The sequence below is a fragment of the Marmota monax genome, unplaced genomic scaffold, assembly GCF_021218885.2.
Source record: "Marmota monax isolate L192 unplaced genomic scaffold, Marmota_monax_Labrador192_F-V1.1 WCK01_AAM20220418_F8-fsc00051, whole genome shotgun sequence".
NCBI classification, from domain to species: Eukaryota; Metazoa; Chordata; class Mammalia; order Rodentia; family Sciuridae; genus Marmota; species Marmota monax.
The window spans coordinates 4,627,811-4,655,779 of NW_026695202.1; the positions used below are offsets into that span (position 1 = coordinate 4,627,811).

General features: G+C 35.6%; 2 protein-coding genes across 4 annotated transcripts in view; one reads left to right on the plus strand and one right to left on the minus strand.

The window, feature by feature from the left end:
- The window catches only part of Polr3b (RNA polymerase III subunit B), a 129,698-nt gene that overhangs the window by 16,384 nt on the left and 85,345 nt on the right, over positions 1-27,969 (plus strand). For all 3 annotated transcript variants that reach the window (XM_046429545.2, XM_046429548.1, XM_046429547.2), the window contains exons 7-12: positions 3,622-3,713; positions 4,902-5,019; positions 6,693-6,801; positions 14,958-15,080; positions 20,552-20,671; positions 24,870-25,004. In XM_046429545.2, the coding sequence (XP_046285501.1) occupies positions 3,622-3,713; positions 4,902-5,019; positions 6,693-6,801; positions 14,958-15,080; positions 20,552-20,671; positions 24,870-25,004 (697 nt within the window). The remainder of the gene's footprint in view (positions 1-3,621; positions 3,714-4,901; positions 5,020-6,692; positions 6,802-14,957; positions 15,081-20,551; positions 20,672-24,869; positions 25,005-27,969) is intronic.
- Positions 23,729-24,429, minus strand: LOC124082993 (non-histone chromosomal protein HMG-17-like). The gene is made up of 2 exons (XM_046429562.1): positions 24,257-24,429; positions 23,729-24,089 (listed from the first exon to the last, which is right to left on the minus strand). Exons 1-2 carry the CDS (start codon positions 24,427-24,429, stop codon positions 23,729-23,731), a joined length of 534 nt encoding a protein of 177 aa, XP_046285518.1.

Sequence of the window (27,969 nt, forward strand, 5' to 3'; positions counted from 1 at the left end):
TATTTGCCAGAACAAGTTTGGGAATAATAACAAGAGAGAGCATCAGCTAACATTTTGGAAATCTACTTTTTCTAATTAGGAAACTATATTGAGTCTCTTGTAGAAATGAACAAAATCCACAGTGTTGTGAGTTTAATAATGATATTAGACTTTAAAATTAGTGTACATAATTTCTATTTGAGTGTCATGTCCCCCCCCCCCCCCCCGAAGTGCCATTTGTCATGCTGGGTTCTCAGGTGAATAGAACGCACAAAATATCAGCCCCTGCTGTCTACATACATTCACTCATAGCTTTCAGGGAAGGCAGGCATCAGTAATCAGAGCAGCACAGGCAAGTCCTGGGATAGGCAAGTCCTTAACAAACTGCCCTCATGCTTCCCTCCAAGGGGAATGTATTGCATCAGATATTCTTATGTACTGTTGGGTCTGTTGCCAAAATCAGTGCAATATGTCTATATTATTTCTGTCTTCATTCTTCAGTTAGGAAAATAAGTGTGGATATTAAAATGTTAATTTGTGTTTTAGCAAGACTGTCGATCAGTGGGAAGATGATAGCATTTCTCTTATATACCATACTTTACTCTTTACTTATTATGAACCTGATTGAATACTGTGAAGGAAAGGGACGAGAGACTGGAGCAAAACAGAAATTGTAAGATTGAAAGTTTAGATCCTGTGTTGAGGAGGGGTTATGTAACTAGTATTTATTGAATACTGTATATGCCAGGTTCTATAATAGGTGATTTTATTAGTAACCCTGCATTTAGAAAACTGACCTCTGTTAAGTAGAGTGCTTATATGTAGCAGGTACTACCTTACTTACCTGGTCTCTTTTTAAATTATTTTTTGAGCTAAAAAGATTTAATTTGGATGCTATTCCTACTTGGTAACAGATCAAACAGTACATAAGAACATTAGATACAAAGTGGTAGCCTCCCTCCTTCTTATTCCTCACCCTAGTCCCACTCCTAACTTGTAGCTTTTGCAGTTATTTCTTCTGGTGGTTGCTACAACCACTTCTAAATGCGGAGCTTTCCCCTTTATTTTCTACATCAACTTGAGATAATATTTATTGACTCCTAATATGGAAGTTGTGGCTGAGCTTACTTTGTCACCATGTTTCTCCCTTCCTCCTCCATACTTTGCTTCTTTCTTTTAATTCTTCTTTTGGTTACTGTGGTAACTTTAATATTCTTAAATCTTTATTTCATGTTCTGTAACTTTAATCGGTGCAGGGTTCTCAGGTGTAAAAATGTAAAATGAGAATATTATTTTCCTTTCCTTACTATTATGATTTCTTTTTTGTTGTTGTTAAAATTTTTATTGTAGTTGTAGATGGACAGCATGCCTTTATTTATTTGTTTATTTTTTTATTCAGGGCTTAGGATTGAACTCAGTGCCTCACACATACTAAGCAAGTGCTCTGCAACTGAGCTACAGCCAGCCCCCATTAATGATTTTTTTTTTTTTTTAACCAATGAGTTATTTAGAAGATGTTTAAATTTCCAAATTGGTGCTTTATGTCAAATTTTTGGAACTTTTTGAAAGCCTTTTTCTACAAATGTGTTGTGTGTTTGGAAACAGGGTTGTTCTCTAGTTGTTTTGTGCTATTGTCTGTAGTTTTCCTTTAGATCAGGCTTTTTTTTTTAAAGAGAGAGAGAGAGAGAGTTTTTTTTTTTAATATTTATTTTTTAGTTTTCGGCAGACACAACATCTTTGTTTGTATGTAGTGCTGAGGGATCGAACCCGGGCCGCACGCATGCCAGGCGAGTGCGCTACTGCTTGAGCCACATCCCCAGCCTAAGATCAGGCTTTTTAATTGTGTTGTTTAGATGCTATGTATTTTTATTATTTTTGTTTGTTTTATCATTACTAGGATAATTATGTTAAAATTTCCCATCAGAAACAGAAATGTCTCTATTTCTCCCTATGTTTTTGTTTAATTTTGCTTTTGAAGCTATAATAGGCACATAGAATTTTAGAATCGATAGGTATTTTGAGGAATGAAATCTTATAGCATGCATTTATCTTATGTATGTCTTACAATATTTTTGCCTTTAATTTTATCTACTCTTACTAAAGCCATATCTGTTTTTTAAAATTATTTTCCGTCAAATCATTTTCTAAAAATTTAATTTTAATCTTTTATATGTTCTAAGATTTTTTTGGTTTGGTTGAAGTAAAATGCATATGTCTAGGTTTTTTTAAAACAATTTGTCTTAAGAGTTTCCATTTATTTTATTTACATATATGCACACACATGCATATAGATTCATATATATTTGGATATATTTATATCAGCTCATTCTGTACTTTAAATCTGTTCAGCATCTCATTATGTTTCTATTTTTTTTTCCCTTTTTTCGTTTGGGCTAATAAAAGATTTTTTTCTTACTTTCCCCCAACTAACTGGAAATTGATGTACAGTATTTTTTTTTTTTTTTTTTTTAGAGAGAGAGAGAGAGAGAATTTTAATATTTATTTTTTTAGTTTTCGGCGGACACAACATCTTTGTTTGTATGTGGTGCTGAGGATCGAACCCGGGCCACACGCATGCCAGGCGAGCGCGCTACCACTTGAGCCACATCCCAGCCCCCTGATGTACAGTATTGTTGTTTATGTTTGCCTTAGAAATTTTGAAATGTGTACTTAGTAAAGTTTGAAAATAAGCAGTGCTTCTATTTTCCTGGAAAGAACAAAAACCTTAGAAAGTTTTTACTTGGATCAAATCAGTCTTGACTTTATATGCTTTTGTTATACCAACCTTTATTTCTATCTGGTTTTGTTTTTCTAACCCATAAATTAGAAATTATTATTCTTACAATGTTAATATTCATTTACATCTGTAAACATTTTTTTCCCATTTATCTGGTATTTTCTAACTTGACTATGATATGTTTAGGTGTGACTTTCTTTTTATTTATTTTGTGTAGATGTTTTTCTGAGGATTTATGACTTCTGTATTTTCTCTTGAATCATTCTCTCTCCATCTAGAAGTCTAAAGATGCACATTAGACCTTCTTTGTTCTCCCATGACTGTAAACTCTCCTTCCTATCTTCCATCTCTTAATCATTTTGAAATACATTCTTAATAATTTCTCTTTCTAGTTCTGTAATTTTGTATTTCTCTTTGTCAAATCTATTATTAGTCATCTTGTTCTTAGAGTTTTAGGTGAATGACAAAACTTAATAGTGCCAAGATGGTTTTTTTTTTTTAATTTCCTGATTAGTTTTGATCGTCTCTTGTCCTTACACTTGGTTTCTCTGTGTTATTCCGAGTAACTGCATTCATGATACATTTATCATGAGTGAGGAGTTGCTGTCATTTCTGACTTTCACTAAAATCAGTATGCACAATTTAAGCTAAATGTTTGAGATTTTATTTTCTATTTTAGAAAAGTAGTGCCCTGAGAAAATTCTTTGTTTCCTGTGTCTCTTTCATATAATATTGTTCCTTTGCCTTTCTAACAGAGTGCACAGATATGCAGAACCCTTAGTGAGGTGTGCACCGCGATATGCAGAACCCTTAGTGATGTGTGCACCGCACGTATTGTCTTCTTTGCAACTTTTGCCAGTGACTGTTTGAACATGTTATTTTCTTTTTTTTTAAATTTTGAACAGGATGCCCATAATGTTGCGAAGTTCAAATTGTGTTCTTACAGGGAAAACACCAGCAGAATTTGCCAAACTAAATGAATGTCCTTTAGACCCAGGTATGTGCAATAGCTTGGATTTACCCCCTTTCATTTTTTTTTTCTTTGTTCTGATGTAGCTGTTGTTTAACATTTTCCTTAAAACAATATCAGCCTTTCTGCCTTATAATGAACAATATGTATAAAACTGTGTTCACAAAACATCTGAAAATTTGGCTCCAGCTTTATTCTCTTAGTCTGTATTTCTAAAAATATACTGTTTCCTGTTTTGTGTTAGATTTGAAATTTTAACACCCCAAGTTCTGACTTACTGCCGTGGTTCATTAGTCTTTGCTTTTTATGCATGCTCAATGTTTTCTTTGGGGATGCTTAAAATTCAAGAGTAATTGACTCAAGTTACTTGTCTAGCCTGGTTTAAAGTGGCTCACTTTAGGCTGTTTTAAGTACAGCAAAGGAGGGAAAAATTGGAAGTCTTTTTAGTTGTCGTTTAAATTTTAAAAATTATATATGTACTTATTTTTACGCAGCTTCTTTGGTGAAGTTTCAAATGTAACATAACAGAAAATCGTCTTAATACCTTAGCTCACATTTCACACTGACTTATTTTAATTTATAGTCACTTTAATTCCTATATAGTTGCATTGATGTGGAATCCTAGAAGTTTTTGGAAGAAAACTAGATTTTACTAGACTGTAACAAAATGTTTCATAAGTCAAATGTGCTGCCTTGTTTTACTTATATTCTGCAGGAGAAATGAAGTTTCGATCTACTCTGAATTGTGTGCAAAAAAATAAAGTGTAATGTTATGAGTTTTTCTAAATAGGTTATCTAGGAAACCTAATCTTAGTCTACTTACTATAGTCACTGACTTGTTAGAAAACTTGGAATAAATTTCAGTCTATGTTGAAGACTGTTTGTTACTTTTGTGCTTAAGGAATCTGAAGTTTAATTTAGTGTCTTTCTTTTTTCATTTACATGCTCTATGTGTCAGGGGATGGTAATATGGACACCAATAGGATATAGCCTATGTCCTTAAGAAGGGTATTATCTTGCGACTCATTTGTATGAAATCATGTGCTGACACTGTCATTCATCCAACATAAAACAATATCGGCAGCACCTTCAGGTTAAGTGATCACCAGTGCCACAGAGCATTGGAGATGTGATCTCTAGTCAGGAGATCCTACACTGTTCAGTCACACTAGCTGAAGAAAAGATGGTAAAACTTTCCTTGTTTCCTCTGGACAGGTGGCTACTTCATTGTTAAAGGAGTTGAAAAAGTCATTCTTATCCAAGAACAGCTGTCTAAGAACAGAATCATCGTGGAGGCAGATAGGAAAGGAGCTGTGGGAGCTTCTGTTACCAGGTATGGGAAGCAGAGATAGTGCTGTTCAGGTATGTTGATATTCCTAAATACCAGGTGGCTGTTGTCCTCTATGGAGACTGTCAGTGTTTCTCTCAATAGCAGATATTGTGATTTTGAAATTATCTGCATTCAATTTACTGTGTAAGTCTATAATTATAGGGTATTGATTGATTGTTTTGGATACTGGGAATTGAACCCAGGTGCACTCAACCACTGAGCCACATCCAGAGCACTTTTAATTTTATTTACTTACTTTTTGAGACAGGGTCTTTCTAAGTTACTTAATGCCTTGCTAAGATGCTGAGGCTGGTCTTGAAATTGTCATCCTGCTGCCTCAGCCTTCTCAGTCACTGGGATTTCAGGTGTGTGTCACCACACCCAGGTAGGATATTGATTTTAAAATTTCAATGATGAGTATGTGAGACAGCATTTGAAAGGTGACTATTTAATTGGATTTTCTATTAATCTATAGCATAAAATGAACTTGTATAAAATAAAACATTACAAAAGTACTCCAGTTTTTCATGCTTATTTTCATTCTGACCATTTACATGTATATTCCTACATTCTTATAGGCAGAGGCCATTTTATATTCATTATCTAATGAATTACATCATAAACTTAATTTTCTAGATTAGCCTCATTCACAATGTATTTGTTTTGTACAAAAGCATCCCTTATATCATTTATATAACCTCTTTTCTGTGTTTTATTCATGTCTTCACTTTTCTCTCTGATAGAAAGGCAGCTAACAGTAATGATAGTTTATCGAGCACTTACTAGCAGCTAGGCAGTATCTTAAGTACTTTAATTTTATTTGTCACTGCAACTCTTCACGATTAAATGGTACCACCTCCATTTTATAGATGAGTAATAAGCCCTGAGCTCACTTTGGTTGTAAGAAGTAGCCAGCATTTGAACCCAGATATAATAATTCTACAACCTGCATCTTTCCACTATACACAGTTTTGGAGCCAGTCTGGATTTGAATCCCACAAGTGCATTTCTGACTGATACTGAAGAGGGCAGTTACTTAGATTCGTTTTCTAGGACAGCACTTCTAAATAAGTTATTATGTAAAAGATTAGTGAGTCGTGGTGCATAGTATGTTGTAGGTAATGAGTATGTGTTACTATTGTGGTTGAATAGAGCTTTCAAATGCTTTTAAATTCGTTAAGAATTTTAAAACTAACAGAGGTAGTACTAGAAGGAGATTACTTAGTGTTTTTGTGGCTTCAGTGTATACCAAGACTGAAGGTGAATCTTATTGGAGTATTAATTTAACATCCATTTATTTCCTCTTATTTCTACTTTTTTTCAATGTGGCTTTGGGCCCATTTTTAGTTATTTCTTTCTTTTTATTTATTTTTTTTTCTTTTCAATACATGAAAGTAGTCATGAATGTATGCCCTTCACTGGATATAGTAATTCAGGTGAGTGAAGTAGGTCAGGAGGTGACTATCACTCATTTATCCACAAAGCTTCTACCATAATCTCAAAGCTAAAGAAAAATAGGTTGTTTTTTTCCCAAATCCCCCGTACTGAAAAAAAGAAAGAAAAAAAAAAGAATTTTAGTGTTTTCAAATTAAACCTGGTTGATGGATGCTCATTATTACTGAAGTTGAATGTTACTGAGTGAGGATGCAGCTTAACAAACTTGTATTTATGCATAGCTCCACCCATGAGAAGAAAAGTAGAACGAACATGGCTGTGAAGCAGGGGCGGTTTTACCTGAGGCATAACACCTTGTCTGAAGATATACCCATTGTCATCATATTTAAGGTAAGATTGCTGCTCTTTTTTGACACTAGAAAGAATTTTTTCTCTATTTTCATAGCTAATTAGAAGTTTGGAAAGTAAGGAATTCTAGGAGTAGAGGGGTTGGTGGCATAGATAAATTGACAGTCATATGATTCATCTTAAACTGAAAGTTAATAAAACTGAGGTTCATATATATTTTTAAAAATTATTTTTAAATTATTTAAATATTTTATTTGAAATGTTTTAGCATGTTTAAACACCTTTTAAGTGTGTATAAATCTTTTTTAAAAATCACACATTTAAAAAATATATCCAAAGTATAGAAGGGTTATGTAGTAATGAGTAAAAGCCTCTACCCACCCTGTACTTAGCCACACAGTCCTGCTACCCAGAGTCCCCACAGTTTCTAATTCTTGTGTGTATCTTTAAGAGATAATTTTGTTTGAAACTTACATACAGTATTTTACAATTAGCTCTTTTTCTTTCTTTCTGACTTACATCTTGGAGATAGTCTTACATTTTGTCCATGTGGACCTACTGTTATTTTTGATAAACTGCTCCATTTATATGGGTAACATAATTTATTTGACCAATCCTCATTCAGTGGACATATACATCTCTTGTTATTACACAGCTGCTATAATATCATGTCATGCATGAGCGCGGATATCTAAATTCCAGCAATGGAATTTTCTAGGTCAAAGAGTATAAAACTGGACACAGTGGCACATACCAAGTAAGGAATTCTAGGAGTAGAGGGGTTGGTGGCATAGATAAATTGACAGTCATTTGATTCATCTTAAATTGAATGATAAAAATTGAGTATAAAATTGAACACAGTAGCACATACCAAATAAGGAATTCTAGGAGTAGAGGGGTTGGTGGCATAGATAAATTGACAGTCATATGATTCATCCATTTATAGTAGTCCTGGCTGCTTGGGCACCTGAGGCAGAAGGATCACAAGCTCAAGGCCAGCCTGGGCAACATAAGAAGACCCTATTTCCAAAAAAAAAAACCAAACAAACAAACAAAAAAAAAACAAACAACTATGGGCCAAGTTTCTTTTCTTTTTTCTTCCCGCCCCCTGCCCTTGAGACTTCTAGATTCTTGTAAATTTTTGTATAAACAATTCTTTAATCAACAACTAATTTTTTCCTAGCTTAGTTGTAAATTTTGGGCTTAGAACCCAAAAGATACTTACTGTAGAAATAATAGAATAATTTTCTCAGATATTTGCATAATGGTCCAGAGATATCAAAACTATACATGTTCTATAAACAGCTAAATTGTAGTATTAATCATTAAGAAAAACAAAAGGACAGTGATATAGTTTTCATGAGTTCCATGTTTGTGAATTCACATATTTTCTAAAATTTATAGCCTCACAATCAGTACTGGTGGTGCTTCTTTGGTTATTCATGGATGTGTACATATACAGAATAGCAAGCTATTTGAGTCACCCAGTGCACATGTTCCTGTTGAGGTAAAGAAGGAAACACTTCGCTTTCTTGTTTCAGCTTCTTTTCCAGTACACTTAATGCCATGTTTTTGTATTTTTGCTTGTGGTTTTGCTATATAAGATGACTCCCAAATATAATGCTGAAGGCATTGCTAATGTTCCTAAACACTAATGGAGACAATATGTATGTTAACCATAGTCAGGCATGAGATATGGTACTTTTAGCTGAGTTCATTGTTAATGTGTCAACAGTGCATTAAGTAAGGTGTTTTTAAACAAAAGTATACATCAGTTGACATTCTGTATTGATCAGTTAAGAAACATGTTGTTCCTGCAGTCTTCTAGGAACCTAACCCTGTATTTTTTCCAGGAGTAACAGTCCAATATGCTAATTAAGTGTAATTCAGCAACTTTATCAATAGAACATCCATGGAGAAAGATAGTGGACGGCTATCTGGGTATAAAATGAAACCTTGATGGCTGGCTGAATTGAAATAGCTTAGATTATTTTAGAAGATACTGGATACTTCATATAAATTTAGAGATTGATAATATTCGTTTGTCATCATTTAGTTTTACTTTAGAATTATTACTTCTGTTTAGCAGTTATGATAGTGGAAATATATTTTGGGTCACATTGAGAAGCAACAGGAAGAGATCCTCTGAGATTGGAACTATCTAAATTGGAAAGGAAAATCAATAGGTATAATCTCCAGAGGAGTAAGAAAGAAGGGATTGAGTCTTTACTGTCAAAGGTGCCATTGGGTGACAGAGCATAGAGTCCGGGAGAAAGTCAGACTTCCTCAGGTCAGGTTGGTGATTGGGGGCTAGAGAGTGTGCCCCCTGGTGGTTCATAGTATTGAAGGGATATTGACAAGTTGGGTTCTTTAACTCAGGAAACATTTCAATGCAATTATGTGGTGGGCATGGTGGCACATGCCTGTAATCTTAGAGACCCAGGAGGCTGAGACAGGAGGATCACAAGCTCAAGGCCAGTCTCAGCAACTTAGCAAGGCTCTAACAACTTAGTAAGACCCTGTCTCAAAATAAAAAATTTAAAGAGCTGGGGATATAGATCAGTGGTAAAGCACCACTGGTTTAATTCCTAGCACACACACACACACACACACACAAAAATACATTCAATTATGTGAAGGAAGTTCTAGGAAATTTTCTCTATATTTAATACAGTTTAATGTGCTTTTGAGTTCTATAAATGAGGTGGAACCATTTATTTTCTGTTCAGGATAATGATGATAATAATCATAATAACAGGACAGTTGTAGTAGGGTCCAGAGAGAATTCTTAAAAAAAAATTTATATTTTTTTTCTTATTTTCTCTCTTTGAAGTTTTAATTTTTAAGCACAGAAGGCATTTTCGTTTTCCTTGTAGGGATCCCATAGTTCCAGACACAGTGTCTTAAAGTACATAGTGATGAATAAAAAAATTTTATCTAACAGTGTGGAATCACATCTCCAGCAGAGGGCAGTATGGTCCCACACATCCTGAGGGCATTTTTGAAAGTTTTATTTTTTATTTTTTTGGTAGGACTGTTTTCTTATACCAGAAATTTTAAATTAAAAAAAATGCATTTAATCTTATATTACTGATATATAAAGTGTGTAAGGAGCAGCATGTATGTGTAGAAATCAGAAAAAAAAATATTAAGTATTTTTTTTGGCTCTGTGACAAAAGTTTAATAAGTCATTTTCTTCTGTTAAATATAATATTTTATTGTAAATACATATAAATGTAATACATATAAATATTGTAAATGTTTATAGCTGACTTAAGTCCTTTTTAGAATGGGGCTATTGAGTTAGCATAATTATGTAAGTAGTAGTTGAGATTCCTACTTTTTCCCTTTCTGATTGCAAAACATTTCTTTTATTGTAAAGATTTAGACAGCCACTGAAAAGTATGGCTACATTTTAAAAATTTTTCCAGACTTTCCCCCTGTGATTTTTGTAATATACACACAGTGTTTTTAAATAAATGAGTTGTGAATAGTTTCCCATGTCTATAAATATGAATATGTGCTATCATTTTTAATATATGTGTGTATAAGTAGCAAATATGGTATAATTTATTTTACCAATTTCCTATTGTGGGACATTTAGGTATCATTTTTTTTCCTCAAGTGTTTTCACCCTGGGATGACTCTCAAGATTATACATGTTTATGCACATTGCTGATATTTTGTGAGACTTTAGTTCTGGAAATGGAAGTGTATTTTTTTTTAATGCTTAGTACACATTGCTAATTTTTTTCCTAGAGAATCATCTGTTAACCATCTAAGTAGTACATAAATCTTAAAATTTTTAAAATGTTAGTTCATATAAATGAACTAAATTTGGTCATAAGTAGTCACTTTTTTGGTCTTTTTCACTCTAGGGATGTTTCAATAAATGGATGGGAATTTGTTGATAACCACTGTTTAGACTTTTCCAGCTGGGAAGCAGCATAGAGTATTAGACAGCTTCTCCAGTTTCTAGCTATGTGACCTTGGGCAGATTTCCCAGTCTCTTTGAGTCCTGGAGACTTCACCTCTGGGGTGGTTGTGAAGCACGGATGAGATCATGTATTTTTTGAAAGCACAGTGCCTGGAAAGAGGATACGCTTTCCCTTTCCTTGCTTCTTCCTACCCACTTACTGTCAGAAGCTGAGGAAAAAAAACTGGGATGCCAGAAAAGGGACATCATTTCTCTTTTTGTGTTGTGTGGCTGTAACACAGACCTTGACAGTCATTAGGACTTGATGGTTGTTGTTTGTAACCAACAATTGGCTAAAAGTGACAGAAACAGCAGGGTTTCCAGATTCCATGCTGAGTCTGAATATGACGGATAAAGCTTTTAAGACCTAGATCAGTCTTATTTATGGACTTAAATTACTGCAAAGGTTTTCCTGCCCATGAATCTTCCCTGCTTTCTATTTTGTATTCCCAAGCATTGGGTAGTTGACTATGGGGGCATCTGTAGGAAAGTTTTTCTGGAGAAGAGGATCCAATTTCAGAGATGCTGAGCATTGTTTCTTGGAAACCAACTTGCATGGAAATATTTTATCTTTGAAGAGAAACAGTTATATAATGAAAGAGGGCCATCACAGATTTATTATCTGCTAGGACTACTCTGAGTAATAATTGGTGGACTTTAGTTACTTTAAAGAAAAATCTGAGATTTCTGAATATTAGATATTTTAACATTCTCTCCTTTCCTGTTTTCAAATAATAATTGGTGCACATGTCATTCTCTTCTGCTCATTAGTTTTCTTTTTCTTCTTGATTTTGTGTATCTGTGGATATCCAAGGAGAGGACTTCATGCCATTTTTAAAATCCCCCTGATTTTGTTTAGCATCATTGCTGGTTGCTAGACTGCATGGCCTTCTGATGAAATGTATTCTCTCTGCTAATTTTTCATAAAGTATTTCGTAACATTTATTTTTGACTTATTAGTTTAGTAGAAATGATTTCAGGTTATCTGGAGTACAAAGAGTTCCAGATAAAGGTAGTTTTCAGATGTTTAAATTACGTCTGTAAGGCAAAATTGTTGGGCATTTTGTTCGTTTCCATAGCAATGTATCATTTATTTGTAGCTAACTACTGAAGGCTAAATAGTCATAAGGTCAGTTCTATCTTTGGAGCTGAGGCGCTTTAAAAAATTTTTTTAAATGTTTATTTTTCAATTGTATTTGGACATAATACCATTATTTTATTTATTTATTATTATGTGGTGCTGAGGATTGAACCCAGGGCCTCGAATGTGCTAAGTGAGCGTTTTACCACTGAGCCACAACTCCAGCCCCACTGGAGCACTTTTGATGATAACTTAAATGGTTATTGCACCTGAATTTCAGTGGGTTGATACAGGAAGACTTTCGTACTTTGTGGGAAAGCTTTGGCAGTAATCACGCTTTCCACACATATGCTGTCACTTACATGAGTACTGTATACCTTTGTTTCATGGCTTAGACATATTTGGAAGGCCTCAGAAGTCCATGTTATACCACTTGAGAATTTTGTGCAGTTACTTAGATTTAACATCAGGACAATTTGAAGTGGCAATCCAACTATCAAATGAAGAAGGTTTTTTTTTTCTTTCCCCATTATTATTCAACACCAAAATAGACAATCCAATTTTATACTTTTTTTTTAAAGAGAGAGAGAATTTTTTAATATTTATTTTTTAGTTTTCAGTGAACACAACATACTTATTTTATTTTTATGTGGTGCTGAGGATCGAACCTAGTGCCCCGTGCATGCCAGGCAAGTGCGCTACCGCTTGAGCCACATCCCCAGCCCCCAAACTTACACTTTTTAAACTTGGATATTACTGAAATAAAAAATGCTAAAATAATGTAAATGATGGTATGATGCCAATCATGTATAACCAGAGAAATGAAAAGTTATGCTGCATTTGTGTACAATGAATCAAAATGCATTCTGCTGTCATATATACCTAATTAGAATGAATAAATAAATAAATAAATAATGTAGGTGGCTTTTTGTTCACATGATTTAAATGTTAATAAACCTAAAGAAAGTGGGGGTAATCTAGAAAGGTCTTTCTATTTCAATTCAAGATTCTATTTCTGCCTCAGACCTTTTCTTGCTGTGTGATTTTGCATGTTCTGTTTAGTATCTATCCTATATAGGTATCTATTCATTTTGGGGCTTTCCTCTCAAAAGTGAAGTGCACTGGTTAAGTTTTACAGCAAAGATTTTAGAGAAACATGAATGGATTCCACCACAGATAGTTACCTTAGCATTGTTTTTCTTATATTTGAATTTCATTGAAACCCTTAAAACATTATTTTGAGAGACAAGTAAAAATTAACCTACACTCTATGCAGCTTTTCATAGAGAAAAATTCTTTCCTAATACTTGTGACTGGCTACTTGCAGACTGAGGACAAAGTATAGATGATTCTGTTACCATCAAAGTAGATTCGACTCATTGTGCTTGAGCTAAAAATAACCTAGTTTTTGTTTGTTTAAAAAAATAGAATTGATCTTTTTTTAGAATTGCTTTCCTTTAAAAAGAAAGACTATTATTTTAATAAATTTGTGTTATTTTCAAATAGTGAGGTTTATCTCTAGTTTTATTTTGAATAAATACTTCATATCAAATCACAGGTTAAAACGCACACACAAAATTAAAAAGCACAGCAAAGCTATTTGTGTCCTGAAAATTTCTTTGTTTATAAAACAAACAAAATATAACAAATTAAATTAAAAATTTAAAAATTTTTAAGAATTCAAATAGCATTTTAATTCCAAAGGTTGTTGTATTAGTTGTCTGTGCTTTTGTAATTATTATAGCTTCTGTCGGTATTTGAGGATTGCTTGACTGAGTAGTTCTGGTCCTCCCAGCCACAGCTGAGCTGGGCTGCTTCCTTTGGGGCTCATCAATAGGCCAGTTGGGAGAAAGCCTCAGTCTTACTGTCTGTCAGTCAGAAGTTGTGGTCCCTCCCTACTAACTCTTCCCACAGACTGCTCTATTGTCTTCTTGATGTGGCAGCTAGAGCAAGGAGGAAGTGACCTGCCGTTTATACCCCAAACCTCTAAAGTTGTATATGCTGGTTCCTCATATCAATTTAGCATTCCCCCAGATCTTCAGAATTTTCAGGAACTTTACTTCTGAAGATAAAATGAAAACTCTAGGGTGGGAGAAGGTGTGTGACTGTGGGTAGTTGGGGTGTCTTTCTGCAGCTGGTGTTCTGTCAGGACGGTCACTTCTGACCTTGGAGATGTTGGATGGGTGCTCTTTCATTTGTACTGAGGGTAGTGCCCTTGCTGTTCTGCATTGGGACTTGGGATTCAGTTTTCCTTTCTCTCCTTTGTGTGGAGGAGAACTGAGAATTAGATGGTCAAAGCTTGACTGAACAATTATCTTCAGTTCTGTCTTTTTTGGTTCTGTCTTGTCTGCAAAGCTAAAGGAAGAATTATAATGGAAATATAACTTTTCCCCTAACTTCTAAGAGGCAGATTATTACTCTGCCAAGAGAGGTTTTGTGGATTATGCTGTTTCTCACTATGGCAGAGTTCCAGGTGACCGTGTGAAGAAGTAGGCTCTAGGACCATGTGGGATCTACAGAAACGTGTATAGCTGTGCCACCTTGAAACGCTTTAGTGGATTTCTTTGACCTGTTAAGGGTGTTCTTAGTTTTTAAACATCTCTTTTAAGACCTGTATGAACTGTGGTTTGATATCTTTAGAATTCTGAGGTAAAACATGTGCATTTGTTAGGAAAATTATTTTTGCCTGATAAGAGTGATTTGATGAGTCTCAGAAAAATTCATTTGGTGACAAAACTAATTGTGGTTCTGCATATTTTCAGTGGTGAACATTTTGAGGTTCGCTATCCTATGGCTATTTTTCTTTTTAGTTTGCCTTTGTAATTGTGACCAGTCCTCTCCACTATACCTCTTGCCCTCCTTTTCTCATTAAGAAACTCAATATATTTGAAAATTTTAGAAGGTGGTACACATGCAAAAGATGCTTGAGAATGTTAGTTTTCCCTTCCTAATCAAAATTTCTGTTTCAGGTTCTTCTTGCAGCTTGGGCAATGGCTGCCAATGCCAGATGGCACTGTTTCTGAGAGAAGAGCTAGCTTTTGCTTAGAAGTAATACCCACAAACAATGCCAAATTAGCATAAGCAAATGTCAGTGAGTTAACACAAAGCCAACACTCTTTCCATCTTTTCTTTCCTTCCTAGGCCATGGGTGTTGAAAGTGACCAGGAAATTGTGCAGATGATTGGAACAGAGGAGCACGTGATGGCTGCATTTGGGCCCAGTTTGGAGGAGTGCCAGAAAGCTCAGATTTTCACACAGATGCAGGTGTGTCCTTTCATGATGTCCTTTGCTGCAAATTGTAACTAGAACTTTAATGTGGTTCATCGATAAGGCATCAGATGCAATGGCCTGATGATAGATTTGGGAAGGGTGTTGGGGAGATGGGAGGAGTGGTAGAGAAGTTTCTTTGACGCATTTTTTTTAGAGATTGAAGGAAGACTTCTTCATTCTGTCTAGACAGATTGTCAGCCTGTGGTATCTAATTCAGAAGGGAGATATATCCCCAAGAGACTTTTGTTCTGATAAAATGGCCCATATTATTTTTTCCCTTATTTACTTGAGTGATAATTTTTAAAAAAGACTATAGCAATTCTAGTATAGTGGATTTTTTAATACATTCTCTCTGTGTGTGTGTGTGTGTGTGTGTGTGTGTGTTTCTGGGGTGGTAACCCAGGACCTCACATAGGCTAAGGGGTTGCTCTACCATTAAGCTATATCCTCTGCCCTTAATATCTCTTTCATTCTCTACTTCCAGTTGCTTTAGGCATCTAGTTGTATGTGGTCCTTATCCCATCTCCTCAATTTCATACTACTTTCGATAGAAAGAAATGACCAGAAATAGTACCTTTCACTACTTAGATCTTCAGTGACCTGCTTAGACTTTCCTGGTCAAGGGAATCTTAGGATAAGACTTGAAGATAGGGAACTTTATGTATGCTAAACAGAATAAAAATAATTGTACCTCCTTTCCATGTGGGAGAGCTGTAACTGCCATATTTAGGATTTGTAGTCCCACTTTGGTAAAGTGCTTTGCTGAGTGTAAATCATTGGTAACATTCTTCATAGCCATCCTTGGGAGGTAAGAGTTCCCTATTATAGGACCATAGTACACAGTTCTTATTTGTCCATACATATGTTGCCTATTCTGTGGGTTACTTAAAATAAGACCTAAGTTCTGCACTGCTTTTTTTCTTGTCACCCAGGATGCCTATAGTCACAGCATTCTCACTTGTATCTATTGATATGTGTTCTGAAATCAAATCGGTCTTGATATTTTTATAAACTAAGCTAAACATTTAGGAATGTTAATTATCATATGTCATTGTATATCATTCCAGAGCATAAATCAGCAGGGATTGTGTCATCCCTGCCTTCCTCTTTTTCTGGATTTAATTAATAATTGACTCAAATAATTGGGCAAATAGCATCAGGAAAAGCTGTTTGGATTAGGGGAGTCTATATTTAGCCTGTGTTGGAAGGTGAAGTATTTGTAGATATGGATCTTTGTTACAAACTGAAAGAATATTGTCTAAGTGTTCTAAGAACATAAAGGAAAACTATTAAGAAATATCCAAGAAGTTGAAAATACAAAATTTATCCTGTGGATGGTAATAATTGGTTCAGTTTTATGAGATTCACTGTTCTTTTTTTTTAAGTTTTTTTTATTTAATTGATTTTATTTTTTTAAATACACTACAGCAGAATCCATTATAATTCTTATTACACATATAGAGCACAATTTTTCATATCTTTGTATATAAAGTATGTTTACGCCAATTCATGTCTTTATAAAATGTACTTTTTTTTTTTTTTTTTTTTTAGTGCCCTGAAAGTGATTTACCTTAATGGTACCCCAGTGACTTTAATGAGATCTATTACGCATTTTATTGCAAACATCGTCATGTTTGTCAAATAGCCCTAAGCATTGTAAGGCTGTTTGAGCAGTGGCTAAATAGTGGATTGGAAACACATACATTTATTTTTGTTAAGTAGATACTGACAGAAAATTTCAACTAACTGAATTAGATCAAGTCCGTGAAAAGGAGGGACTACATAATTAGTTAAAATGAGAAAGGCAAATGTTCTGTTTTCCTAAACAGAAGGTATAACTTTGAAAGTGTTTATACTTTGCATGCTGGATTGTGGCATAGATTTATTATTTGCAGCTAATAAAAAGGTAGAGAGGCACAGGTTATCTGAGATGGTTGATCATTGAACATACATTGCCAGTTATAGAGACATGGATGTTTTGTGCTGTTCTAAATGAAGAGGTAGCAAGTGCATTTTTTTTATGTAGTTGAACTTTTGAGGACTTGGCACTTTAATGGATTGTTTGAAACCTGCAAGTTTTCTTTTTTGTTTGTTTGTTTGTTTTTTATGCCTCCCTTTTAAGTCTTCCCACCATTTCTTTTGTTTGTGAAGCTGCCACTCTACATTGGTTATACATGTTTTACATCATCATTGCCAAGGGCTCTGGCATAAAGATAAGAAATTAATTTTGCCTTTTTGCAGGGGAATGTCATTTTGGCCTATTTGTGAAAAGGTAGGGCTCTTACTGTAGCCCTCACATGAAACCCTCCAGCATTACTAAGTATTGCAGGGAAAAGGTGACTTTCTGCTCTATCAGAAGGATACCCTGTTCCTCTGTGTTCTTTTGTTTCTTCATCAATAAGAGAAAAATTATTAGTCTTTTTCCCAAAGGAATTAGAAAGCAAAAATTTAATGAAGATAGCTCAGTTTAGAGAAAAAACAAACTGTCTATATACTCGTGATTCCCACCAACTGCTGACTTGCTTTATTCAGTTACTTAGTTACTACTTACTGGGAGGTCGTTGCAGCAAGTGTTTTCAGGGTCTTAGTTTGTCTTATGCTCTAATGTCCTTTTAATAGTGAAGATTGTAGATTTGATGTCCCAATGTTGTATTAGGGGAGGGAGCCCCATTCAGTTTCAGGCGCTGTACTAGACATTGAGAGTCAAAGAGAAAAATGGCAAAGTTCCATCCTCAGAGTCTAGAAGCACACATGTAAATAGATAATTAAAATATAGTGTGATGTGAACATGAATGAAAGTATTCTGTTTTTTTTATGTACAAGGAATTAAAAGAGCAGAGAAACAGGAATGGGATTCCAAAGGTTTCAGAAAGGAAGTGATATTTCAGCTAGACTTTGACAGATGAAGAGGGAATTTTCAGCAGTAATAGGGCAGGATTCCAGGATGAAGAACCAGGATGTTAAACCTTTCTTCTGAGGAACTGAAAGCCAGGTTTTTAAAAAGTACATTGTTGTTACAAAACAAAAGAACCACATGATCCTCTTCTTTAAACACTTTTTATTATGGAAAAACTGTAACATATGTGAAGTATGTAGAGGAAGGTTAAGAGCCCTCATGTGTCTGTCACCCACTGTCAGCATTTGACATTCATGTTCCACGGTGCTCTCCCTGACTTGATTTATTGTAGTTATTTATTCTTTTAAAGTAGTTTGTAGACACTGAGATTTACAAATCTTAAATGCTTTTCCTGATCAGTTTCACCTTTACCCTCTGATTTGTTTTCCACTATTCTGATATTTTCACCATAAATTAGTTTTGCCTTTTCTAGAACTTTACATATGAAATTAAGCAACATATTTTCTATTGTGTCTAGCTTCTTTTGCTGAGCATATTGTCTGATATTCATCCAAGTTCTTTTTTATTCCTTTTTATGTCATTTATCCACGTAGTTTGTCCTTCCTATTGCTGAGTGGCATCTCACTGTGTGACTGTACCATGGTTTATCGTATTTCTTGTACTGATGTTCATTTGTTTGTTTTCCATCTTAGGCTATTATGAATAAGGTTGCTGTGAACAAATCCTATGTGGACATATTTTCATTTCTTTGGGATAAATACTTAGGGGTGGAATTCCTGGAGCACAGGGCAGATGTATATATAACTTTCATTAAGCTGGAACTGCCAAACCTTCCAGAATGATTCTGCCACTTTGCGTTCCCACCAGCATGTAGGAGAGTTTCGGTTGCTGCTTCTTGCCAGTATTTGGTGTTGTCAGTTGTTGATTTTAGCCATCTTAGTGATGTGTTGGGGTATCTCATTGTGTGACTCACCCCCCCACCCCCATGCTAGATATTGAACCCAGGGGTGTTTTACCACTGAGCTACATCCTCAGCCCTTTTTATTTTTTATTTTGAGACATGGTCTCCCTAATTTGCTGAGGTTGACCTCAAACTTGCCATCCTCCTGCCTCAGCCTCCCAGGGAGTGGGGATTGCAAGTTTGTGTTTCTATGCCAGGTTCATTGTGGTTTTAATTTTCATCTCCCTGATGAGGACTGATGATGAACACTTTTTTGTGTATTGATCACTGGTGTTTCTTCTTTGTGAAGTGTTCAAACCATTTGTTCATTTTCCTTATCTATTTGTCTTTTTGTTCATGAATTTTAGAGTATTTTAAAAAAAATCTGGATATAAATCCCTTACCAGATTTAGGTATTGCAATTTTTCATTTTTCTCACTGTGTTATTTAATTTTGAAAAATGTCAAATTATCAGGAAGGTTTTTAGTTGTCATTTATAGTTACTTCTTCTGTACTATGTTTAAAAAATTATTTGCCTGTCACAAGATCAGGAATATATTCTGTTTTCTTTTAGATGGCTTATAGATTTAGTTTTTATGTGAAGTTAAAATCTGTTTTAAACTAATTTTTCCATTTAGGGTGAAGGTCAGGGTTCATTTTTTAACCTTATGGGTAGTTCATGATTTCGCCACCATTTGTTGGAAACACTTTTCCTTCCTTATTGAATTGCTTTGGCACTTTTGTCAAAATCAGTTGTGCTTATATCATGGATTATTTCTGGACTTCTTATTCTCTTCCTTTTGCCAGCATCACACTGTTCTGATTACTTATAGTTAAAATCAGGTAATAGAAATACTCCAACTTATTATTCCAGTACTATTTTAACTACTCCAGGTTCTTTGCATTTCCATGTATATAGAATCTAAAACTGCAGAGTCAACCTGTTTTTGCTTTTCTAAAACCCTCTCAGGAGTATTTAGAAATTATGAATTTATTGGTTACTTTGGAAGGAATTTTAACAGTAAACCATTTTATCACCATTGAATTATCCAGTCCATGAAAATGTCTTAACCCTCAAGTTATTTAGGTTTTGTTATCTCTGAGCAATGTTTTCTTAAACTTTGAGCATAGAGGATCTTTTGTGGTATGATTTTAATTTTTTTGGAGGGGAAAAAAGTACCATCCAACAATGTTACTTGTGCTTCTCTTTGAATAGAGAATTCATGACTGCTTTATGCGTGCATGCATGCGCACACACACTTCTTTTACCTCTTGGGTGTTTTCTGAATTTCCTGCAATGATCATGTGTTTGATTGTTTTTTAAAACATGTTTATTTTATGTATTTATTTTTTATTTTTATGAGGTGCTGAGGATTGAACCCAGTGCCTCATGCATGTGAGGCAGCACTCTACCACTGAGCCACAACCCCAGCCCCATGTGTATGTTTTATAGAAGAAAACAATGTAAAAAATAAAAAGGAAACTGATGTAAATTGTGTTTTGAGCTGTTTAGTTACAATTCATGATAAATGTTGATTTTTGGTTACTATTGCAGCTTTCTCTACAACTAGGGTACTTATTTTTTTGCTTATAATGTATTTGTGTATAGGTGCTTAATAAATGATCTCTAGTGATGTCATTCAAACACTATAATCTGTTTTTTTATAGGCCCTAAAGTACATAGGGAATAAAGTAAGAAGGCAAAGGATGTGGGGAGGTGGACCAAAGAAAACCAAAATAGAAGAAGCAAGAGAGCTCCTGGCTTCTACCATCCTGACCCATGTTCCAGTGAGTAACACTTTTGCAGTGAATAATGATAATTATGGAATCTGTGAATTTCTGCTAAAGAAATGTAACTAGGAGTTGTTGCTATTTAAAAGTCTGTTCTGAAGAACGACTCTAAAGAGGACTGTCCTACCCCACCCATTACCAGAAGTTGTGTTCAGAATGTCAGGTACACAGTTGCCATCATGATGTGTGTCATCTGGTTGTTCTTCTTTCGGTCTTACTGTTACTTTATATTCATATGATCATAGTGATTTTCTTTATGGCTTCAAAGGACAGCTCTGCTGACCTACCTGTTTTTAAAGGAAGGCAAGCTTATAGTTCTTTCCCACGTATTTTTTATTTAAGATTACAAAATATACAGAAGTTTACTGTTTTAACTGTGAAATATATTCACACAATTGTACGATCATCACTATAATAGATGATTGGGTATATTCTAAGGAGTGGGATAAATAGATAGTTTTTGTTTGTTTGTTTTTAGTTGTTGATGGACCTTTATTTTATTTGCTTATTTATATATGGTGCTGGGAATTGAACCCAGTGCCTCGCATGTACCAGGCAAATAGTCCACCACTGAGCCACAACCCCAGCCCCCAAATAGATAGTTTTTAAATGCTTTTTTGACAAATAAATCTCCTAAACCTTGAATATTAAAATTTATGTTGTCCAACCTTCTTCACTCACAGCCAAAGCAAGAGACCAGGGTATCTGCTTGGACAAGAGAAGACTCCTGGCCGATTAAGCTGGATGATTTGCCTTATCATCCCACATATTAGTGGTCAGAGGACTGGAAGCTACCTCTGATCCTTGAACTAGTGCATAGTAGTTATTTTTTTTATTAACTTATTAAACAGATTAGCCATATTGACATGTGGCCTTTTGACAAGAATCACTCTCTCCCCCATTTAATACATGTGCTCCCTTTTATAAATCAGTTACTATATGTACCTTCATGAATGATCTCATTCAGGGGTTGCAGACTATCTTTAGAGCCTGATTTTAATGCTGGAAGATCAAGAGATCTGTGAAAGTGGAGAGTAGCCACGGGAGCACATTCACAAAACACCTTGTGAGCATACAACACAGGTCCCTGATTCAGCCCTTTGATGCAGAGTGTCCTTGATCTAATCCAAAGAATTAGAAAATTCTTAATGTTAAAGCTGGGTCTGAACTGAATTTTAAGCTCTTTGGGATGATTGGAAAGATGGTTTGAAACTGAATTGCCATTTTGAAAGTTTATTTACACATAATGTGTTGAAGAATAGTCACTTTAGATGAACCAGGAAAATGACCTTCATTTTCCAGGATGGTTTAGGATAGTATTTACCTAAGTGAGATATAAAAGATGATTTTATGTGATACAGGACATTTTGATTTAATTATGTATATGTTTGAATGCAATTAGCACATCCCCTTGGGCACAGTGGTTCACACCTGTAATCCCAGCAGCTCAGGAGGCTGAGGCAGGAGGATCATGAGTTCAGGGCCAGCCTCAGCAACCCAGCAAGGCTATAAGCAACTCAGTGAGACCCTCTCTCTAAGTAAAATACAAAAAGGGCTGGGAATGTGGCTCAGTGGTTAAGTGCCCATGAGTTCAATTCCTGGTGCCAAGAAAAAAGAGCAGATCTCTTTTTTTGTGGTTTTTTACTTTATATGTTATTACAAAGGATGAAGCTTACTTTGAAATGAGTTGTTTAAAGATGATTAAAAATATTAAATAAATAATTCTTACAGAGATAAAGCAATACTCTCAATGCTGGAACCTGAACAATTAAATTATGGAAAAGCACTGGTTTAGATGTATCCACTAAGAGTGAGAACGATGGGAAGGACATCCAGCAGTTCTGGCCCATGTTCTTGAGGGTAGCCTACAGAGGAACATCATCTCGATACCCTGATCTCTAAATTCTTTGAGGGTTGAGCTTCTCAAAGAGCATTCCCTTTGCCAGTAGCATCACCATTATCTGGGAACTTGCTAGAAGTACTGTAACTCTATCCAGTACTTACTGAATCTGAATCAGAAACTCCAGGGTAGGAGTTTGTGTATTTTAACATGTCCCGCAACAACCCTGCCAGGTGATTCTTATGTATAGGATAGTTTGGCTCCAAAACTCCTCTTTCCTTCAAGGGTAGTTTTAGAACTCCAAGAGTTCTGTTGACAGTAATTCTGTTTTAGCATTTCAAGTTTTTTGTTAGTTCTTTCTCTCCCACTTTTGGATAATCCATATATTTTTTTTTCAAACTGTATCCAGCTTTATTAAAGATACTTTTCATAAACAATCATGTTATTTCAGGCAAGATATGGGCAGACAATCATTAACAGTATACAACAACTTTCAAACTCCCTTCTTGGATGGACTACCAAAATCAGAAAGCCACTATAAAACCCAATGAAGTCTTCATTTGATGCTCTGAATAGGGAAAGTTTAGAGTGAGGGTTGACATTTCACATTTAGCATGTTGTTTAATAAGTTTTCACAAGCTGACCCTGACTTTCAGGAAATGAAAGGAAAATGGCAAAAATTATTAATCTGAAGATCCACAATCTAGAAAAGGAACTGCTGCTCTTCTGAGGGACACTATTCTCAATGACGTCACTGGAAAGTCCAGATTGCCCCACACACTAGTAAAACCAATTGTTGGGAATCAGGTCCCAACAGGTCTGAGTTTAGGGGAGTTAAGGCTATGCCGATGGCAGAGAGGGACAGGAGGACATATAGATGAGTTTGAGTTTTTCCGTACCACAAGGCATTTGTGCCAAGGTGGCTGTGTGTGCCAACATCAGGGAATCCCTTCCTCTTGGGAACAAAGAGGAAGTCTCTCAAAACTAGAAGGGAAAGGTGTTTTCCCCCACAGCAGTCCAGCTTTGGAGACATTCTTCTAGTGACATATGCTCCTTCCCCCCCAAAACAACAATGAAGTGCTCTGTGTGCTAACAACATAGCTTAAAAAAAAAAAAGTAAAACAAAATTCTGCATTTTTATAAAACTTGATAAAAAATAGTATTTCAAACTGTACAGTCACCAGAAATACACAGTTACCAAAAACGCACACACTTCACTTGGCATCTTCAGCATCTTCAGCTTTCTGTGCCTGGTCTGTTTTGGCATCTCCATTTTTTGCAGGGTTATTCCCATCCTTGCCAGCATCAGCTTTTCCTTTTTTCCCTTTGGGTACCTTCTCTCCTTTCTTTGCAGGGGCCTTTTTAGGCTTGGGCTCTAGCTTTGGAGGAGCAAGTTTGGCAGACAACCTTGCAGATCTTCTCTGTGGTTCATCTTTCACCTTGGCTTTATTTCCTTTAGCATCCCCTTCAGCCTTTCTCTTGGGCGACAGTGGTGCTGGACGCGGGGATGCAGCGGCACGCAGCTTTGCTCGGTCTGGGGTTCGTTCTCGCCTCTTCTTCTTCACACTGCTCAGGCTCCGGGGGGTTTATAAAGTTTTTATAGCACTGGAGATAATCCATATATTAACATCCCACAATTATTGGTATTCTACCAAAAAGTGATGACAGCCACTAGATAGATAAGTGTTCCCACTCACTGTGTGCCTTGGAAGAGTCCTAGAGAAATGGTTCCTGTGGTTTACAGGGCTTCACCTAAAATTGGAGAGGGAGTTCTCATTTTAGGCCTCTCATGAGGTTGCAGATAGATAGCAGTTAAGACTGGAGTGAGCCAGAGGCTCCACTGGACATCCGAGATGGCCCCCTCATTTTCATCAGAGCTCCTCAGGCACTTACATGTGGCCTTTCCTCCCACCATACTGTTTGGACGTCTTTTGTGATATCTCAGGACTCTATGAAAAAGGAAAGGAGGTGAAGATTGCAACTTTATTTAAGAGCTGGGGCCAAAACTGACTTGGCATAATTTCTGCTATATTTTGTTCATCAGACTAATCACTGCCAATCCAAAGGGGATGATAAGCTCCACCTCAAATGAAGGAGTGGCATGAGATAGGCAAGAAGGGAAAGAGTTGATAGTGGCCATCTTTGAAGAAATGTTGTCCAGGTACTAAGTACAAAGAAAAAAAGTTACCATCTACCTCTTGTGAACTTTCTAGATTAGTGGAATTTCTTTGAATCAAGAGAATCATAACAACTCAGTGCTTTCGTATTTGAATGATATAATGATTCTTTAGGCATCTTAAATTTTAGCTTTAGCTTACATTGTCTCTAAATTTTTCTATAATTTCTGAATTACAGGTTAAGGAATTCAATTTTCGAGCCAAATGCATCTATACTGCAGTGATGGTACGAAGAGTTATTCTGGCCCAAGGAGATAACAAAGTTGACGACAGAGACTATTATGGTAATAAGCGGTTGGAATTGGCAGGACAGGTGAATTAATTATTTTATCTCAGAAATCTTATTTCCTTTAATAAAAATTAGTTTGCGGGGGGCGGTGGGCTTGTGGCTCAGTGGTAGAGCGCTCGCCTAATACATGCAAAGCTCTGAGTTTGATCCTTGGCACCACATAAAAATAAAAAAATAAAGGTGTTGTGTCTAACTACAACTAAAAATATATACATATAATTTTTTTTAATTAGTTTGGTATTCATTTTAAGTAGGAGAAACAGACATTTGAATGGAATATAGGTTGCACATGTTTGAAATATAAACTTTTCATACAGGATTGCTTTATTTTCAGCTTAAGAATTTCCTTATGAAAAATCAACGTTAATTCTTTAAATATGTTGATTCCCTGTAATGTTTGAAGTGAAATATGACTTCAATATCATGTATTCAATTAACAAATATGTATTAAACAACTATTATGATCTAGGCATACTCCTATGTACTGGTTATAAGAGTAAGACAGAAAAAGATCCCTTTACTCTTAGTCCTTATATTTTAGTGGGACACAGAATAAACAAGTGAACCCCCCTTTATCTCTTTTTGGAAACATGATAGGAAAGTAGGTTAGTGAGAATGTCTGTAATCGCATTTTAAGCCCTAACTCATAAATGCCATCTCATTTTGCGAGTGTATATCCCTTTTACTGGGTAGCAAGTATCTGATAATCTTTGAAACTTTATATCTCAGCATTTGAATCACAAATTACCATTAAATTAAAGATCTAGAATAGAGACCCACCTGTTATGGACATGTTTTCTTTTTCCTTGGTTTTTTAAAGTACCTTGGTATGACTGCCTCTGTTGTTATCTTGTGTAGTAAATATTTTTTTAATCAAATTTGTGGGCTTTATTCAAATATCTTTTTTTTTTTTTTGGTTTTGTTCTGTTTTCCTTTCCTCCTGGCTCTAATTATTAGAACTTTTGATGTAGATGTTCTATTAATTAATTTTTTCTGTTCAAATTGGGTGATTTCTCTTGATCTATTGTCAAGTTTACTTGCTTTCTTTTATGTCATATATTGTTATATATATCCAGCTAATTTTTTGGTCTATTTTTCAATTCTAGAAATTTCATTTGACTATATTTTTCAAAGCTTGTTTCTCTAGTGAAATGTCTTCTTTGTTCATACATGACAACCATACCTTTATTTATATCCTTGAATTTTTTAATGTCTGCTTTAAAATCCTAGTATGCTAATTCTATCATTTTGATGTCAGTCTTTTGATTTGCTTTCCTCTTGAGTATGGATCATGTTTTTCTATTTCTTGTTATGTTTGTTATTTTGGATCGTATCTTGATAAAGTGTTTGAGTGTTGATGGTGAGGAAAAGCATTGCTTTTGTCAGTATAATCAGGGAAGGTCCTCTGGAAAAAATGATATATTTTTAGCAAGCCTTCAAATGTTCAAGCAGAAACTTGAATGATGAAAAGCCAACCTCATGCAACCTGGGGAATTAAATTCCATCAAGAGACACAAGCAGGTGCACATCTCCCAAGGCAGAAATGAGTTTAGGGACCAAAGAAACTGAAAAGGGTCAACGTGGTTGGGGAGAGTGAGGTGAGGTGTGAGATAATATTGGAGACATAGACAGAGACTGGATTATCTAGAGCCCTGTAGGCCATGGAAGGGGATGTGGATTTAGTTTTACTTGGAGTAGAAAATGGCGGGCCGTGGGGTTTAATCAGGGGACTGATATGATTGAATTTTAGCTTAAAAGATCTGATTTAGAGACAAACAAGACAAGAGTGGATACGCTAGAAGGTGGTGGCAGTATTCCAGATGAGAGGTGGTGGCAGCTGGGGTAACAGCGGACACTACCACAATTAAAATTAAGAATTAGAATTCAGAAGTTATAGCAAGTTTTGTAGCCGGGTGTAGTGGCACATACCTGTCATCCTAGCTACTCAGAGGCTAAGGCCAGCTTCAGCAGTTTAGCAAGGTCCTGTCCCAAAATGAAAAATAAAGAAGTCTGGAGTAATGTAGCTCAGTGGTAAAGTGCCTGTGGTTTCAGTCCCTCAAAAAGAAGTTATAGCAAGTTTTGGTTTGGGGACGAATTAGTGTCTACTGGACTCTAGGGAAACTGTTTGGTAAGAGCAGATGATTGACAAGTCTGCTTTTGATCACATTCTTATTAACCATAGTGCCGGGGTTTATGGTGGTGGTATCCTACTACCAATGCCAATTTTTAACTTTTTTAATTGGAAAAAAAAGTCATGCTGTTGAGTCTATGAAAAAGAAGTTGATTGTCTAGAGGAATAAGGAATGGAGTAGGGTGAGGGGGAAAGGAGACTATCCTGTTGCTTAAGAAATTAGAATTAAGAAGAGGGTTCCCTTGTGCAAGAAAACATAGCTTTATAAACAATGTAAAGACATAAAAGGCATTGTGTTGGCAAAAATGTGTAAAAACAAGAGCTGCTAATTTCACACCCCATGGGATGAGGGAGTATAAATGTGCTTCAGCTTTAGATAACAGAGTTGTCTCCACTGGTCCAGCCGGTTCACAGAGCTTTTCCTCAGTCTTATTGCCACCAGAGGGTTGGCAGGCCAGCCGCCAGTAGAGGTGTTAGCAAAACCTACCGATTTCAGGCTTAATCTTTTCACCTACCTTTTCTTTTTCGGTAATGTGTTCATTATTTGCTGCACATTACTCTATTCTTTGTCTGCAAATTTTTTTGTTTCTAATGCAGCTTGCTTTGTATGGGTGAGATATGGAATGGCACCAAAATCCGGCACCCTGGAAAGCCAGGGATTTCCACCCTGTGACAAAAGAATGCCGTCTTGACTTCAGAGATTGCCTAATCCCAGCTGTTCTGATAATGTAATTAAGGCTGCCTAATGTCTTTAATTTTGCAACCAGTTTGTGTGAAAAGGAGAATTTGGCACTCTGAAGGCTTAAACACTAAATAGCAATCTCAAGACGCCTAATTAGAATTCTCTGACATTAAGCT

Bases quoted from the DNA above. Each gene is read 5' to 3' on its own strand.
- LOC124082993 (XM_046429562.1), bottom strand. From the start codon at position 24,429: ATGGTGGGAGGAAAGGCCACATGTAAGTGCCTGAGGAGCTCTGATGAA. The intron at 24,090-24,256 runs GTAAACCACAGG...AACCCCCCGGAG, and splicing joins CCAATTTTAGGTGAAGCCCT to CCTGAGCAGTGTGAAGAAGA.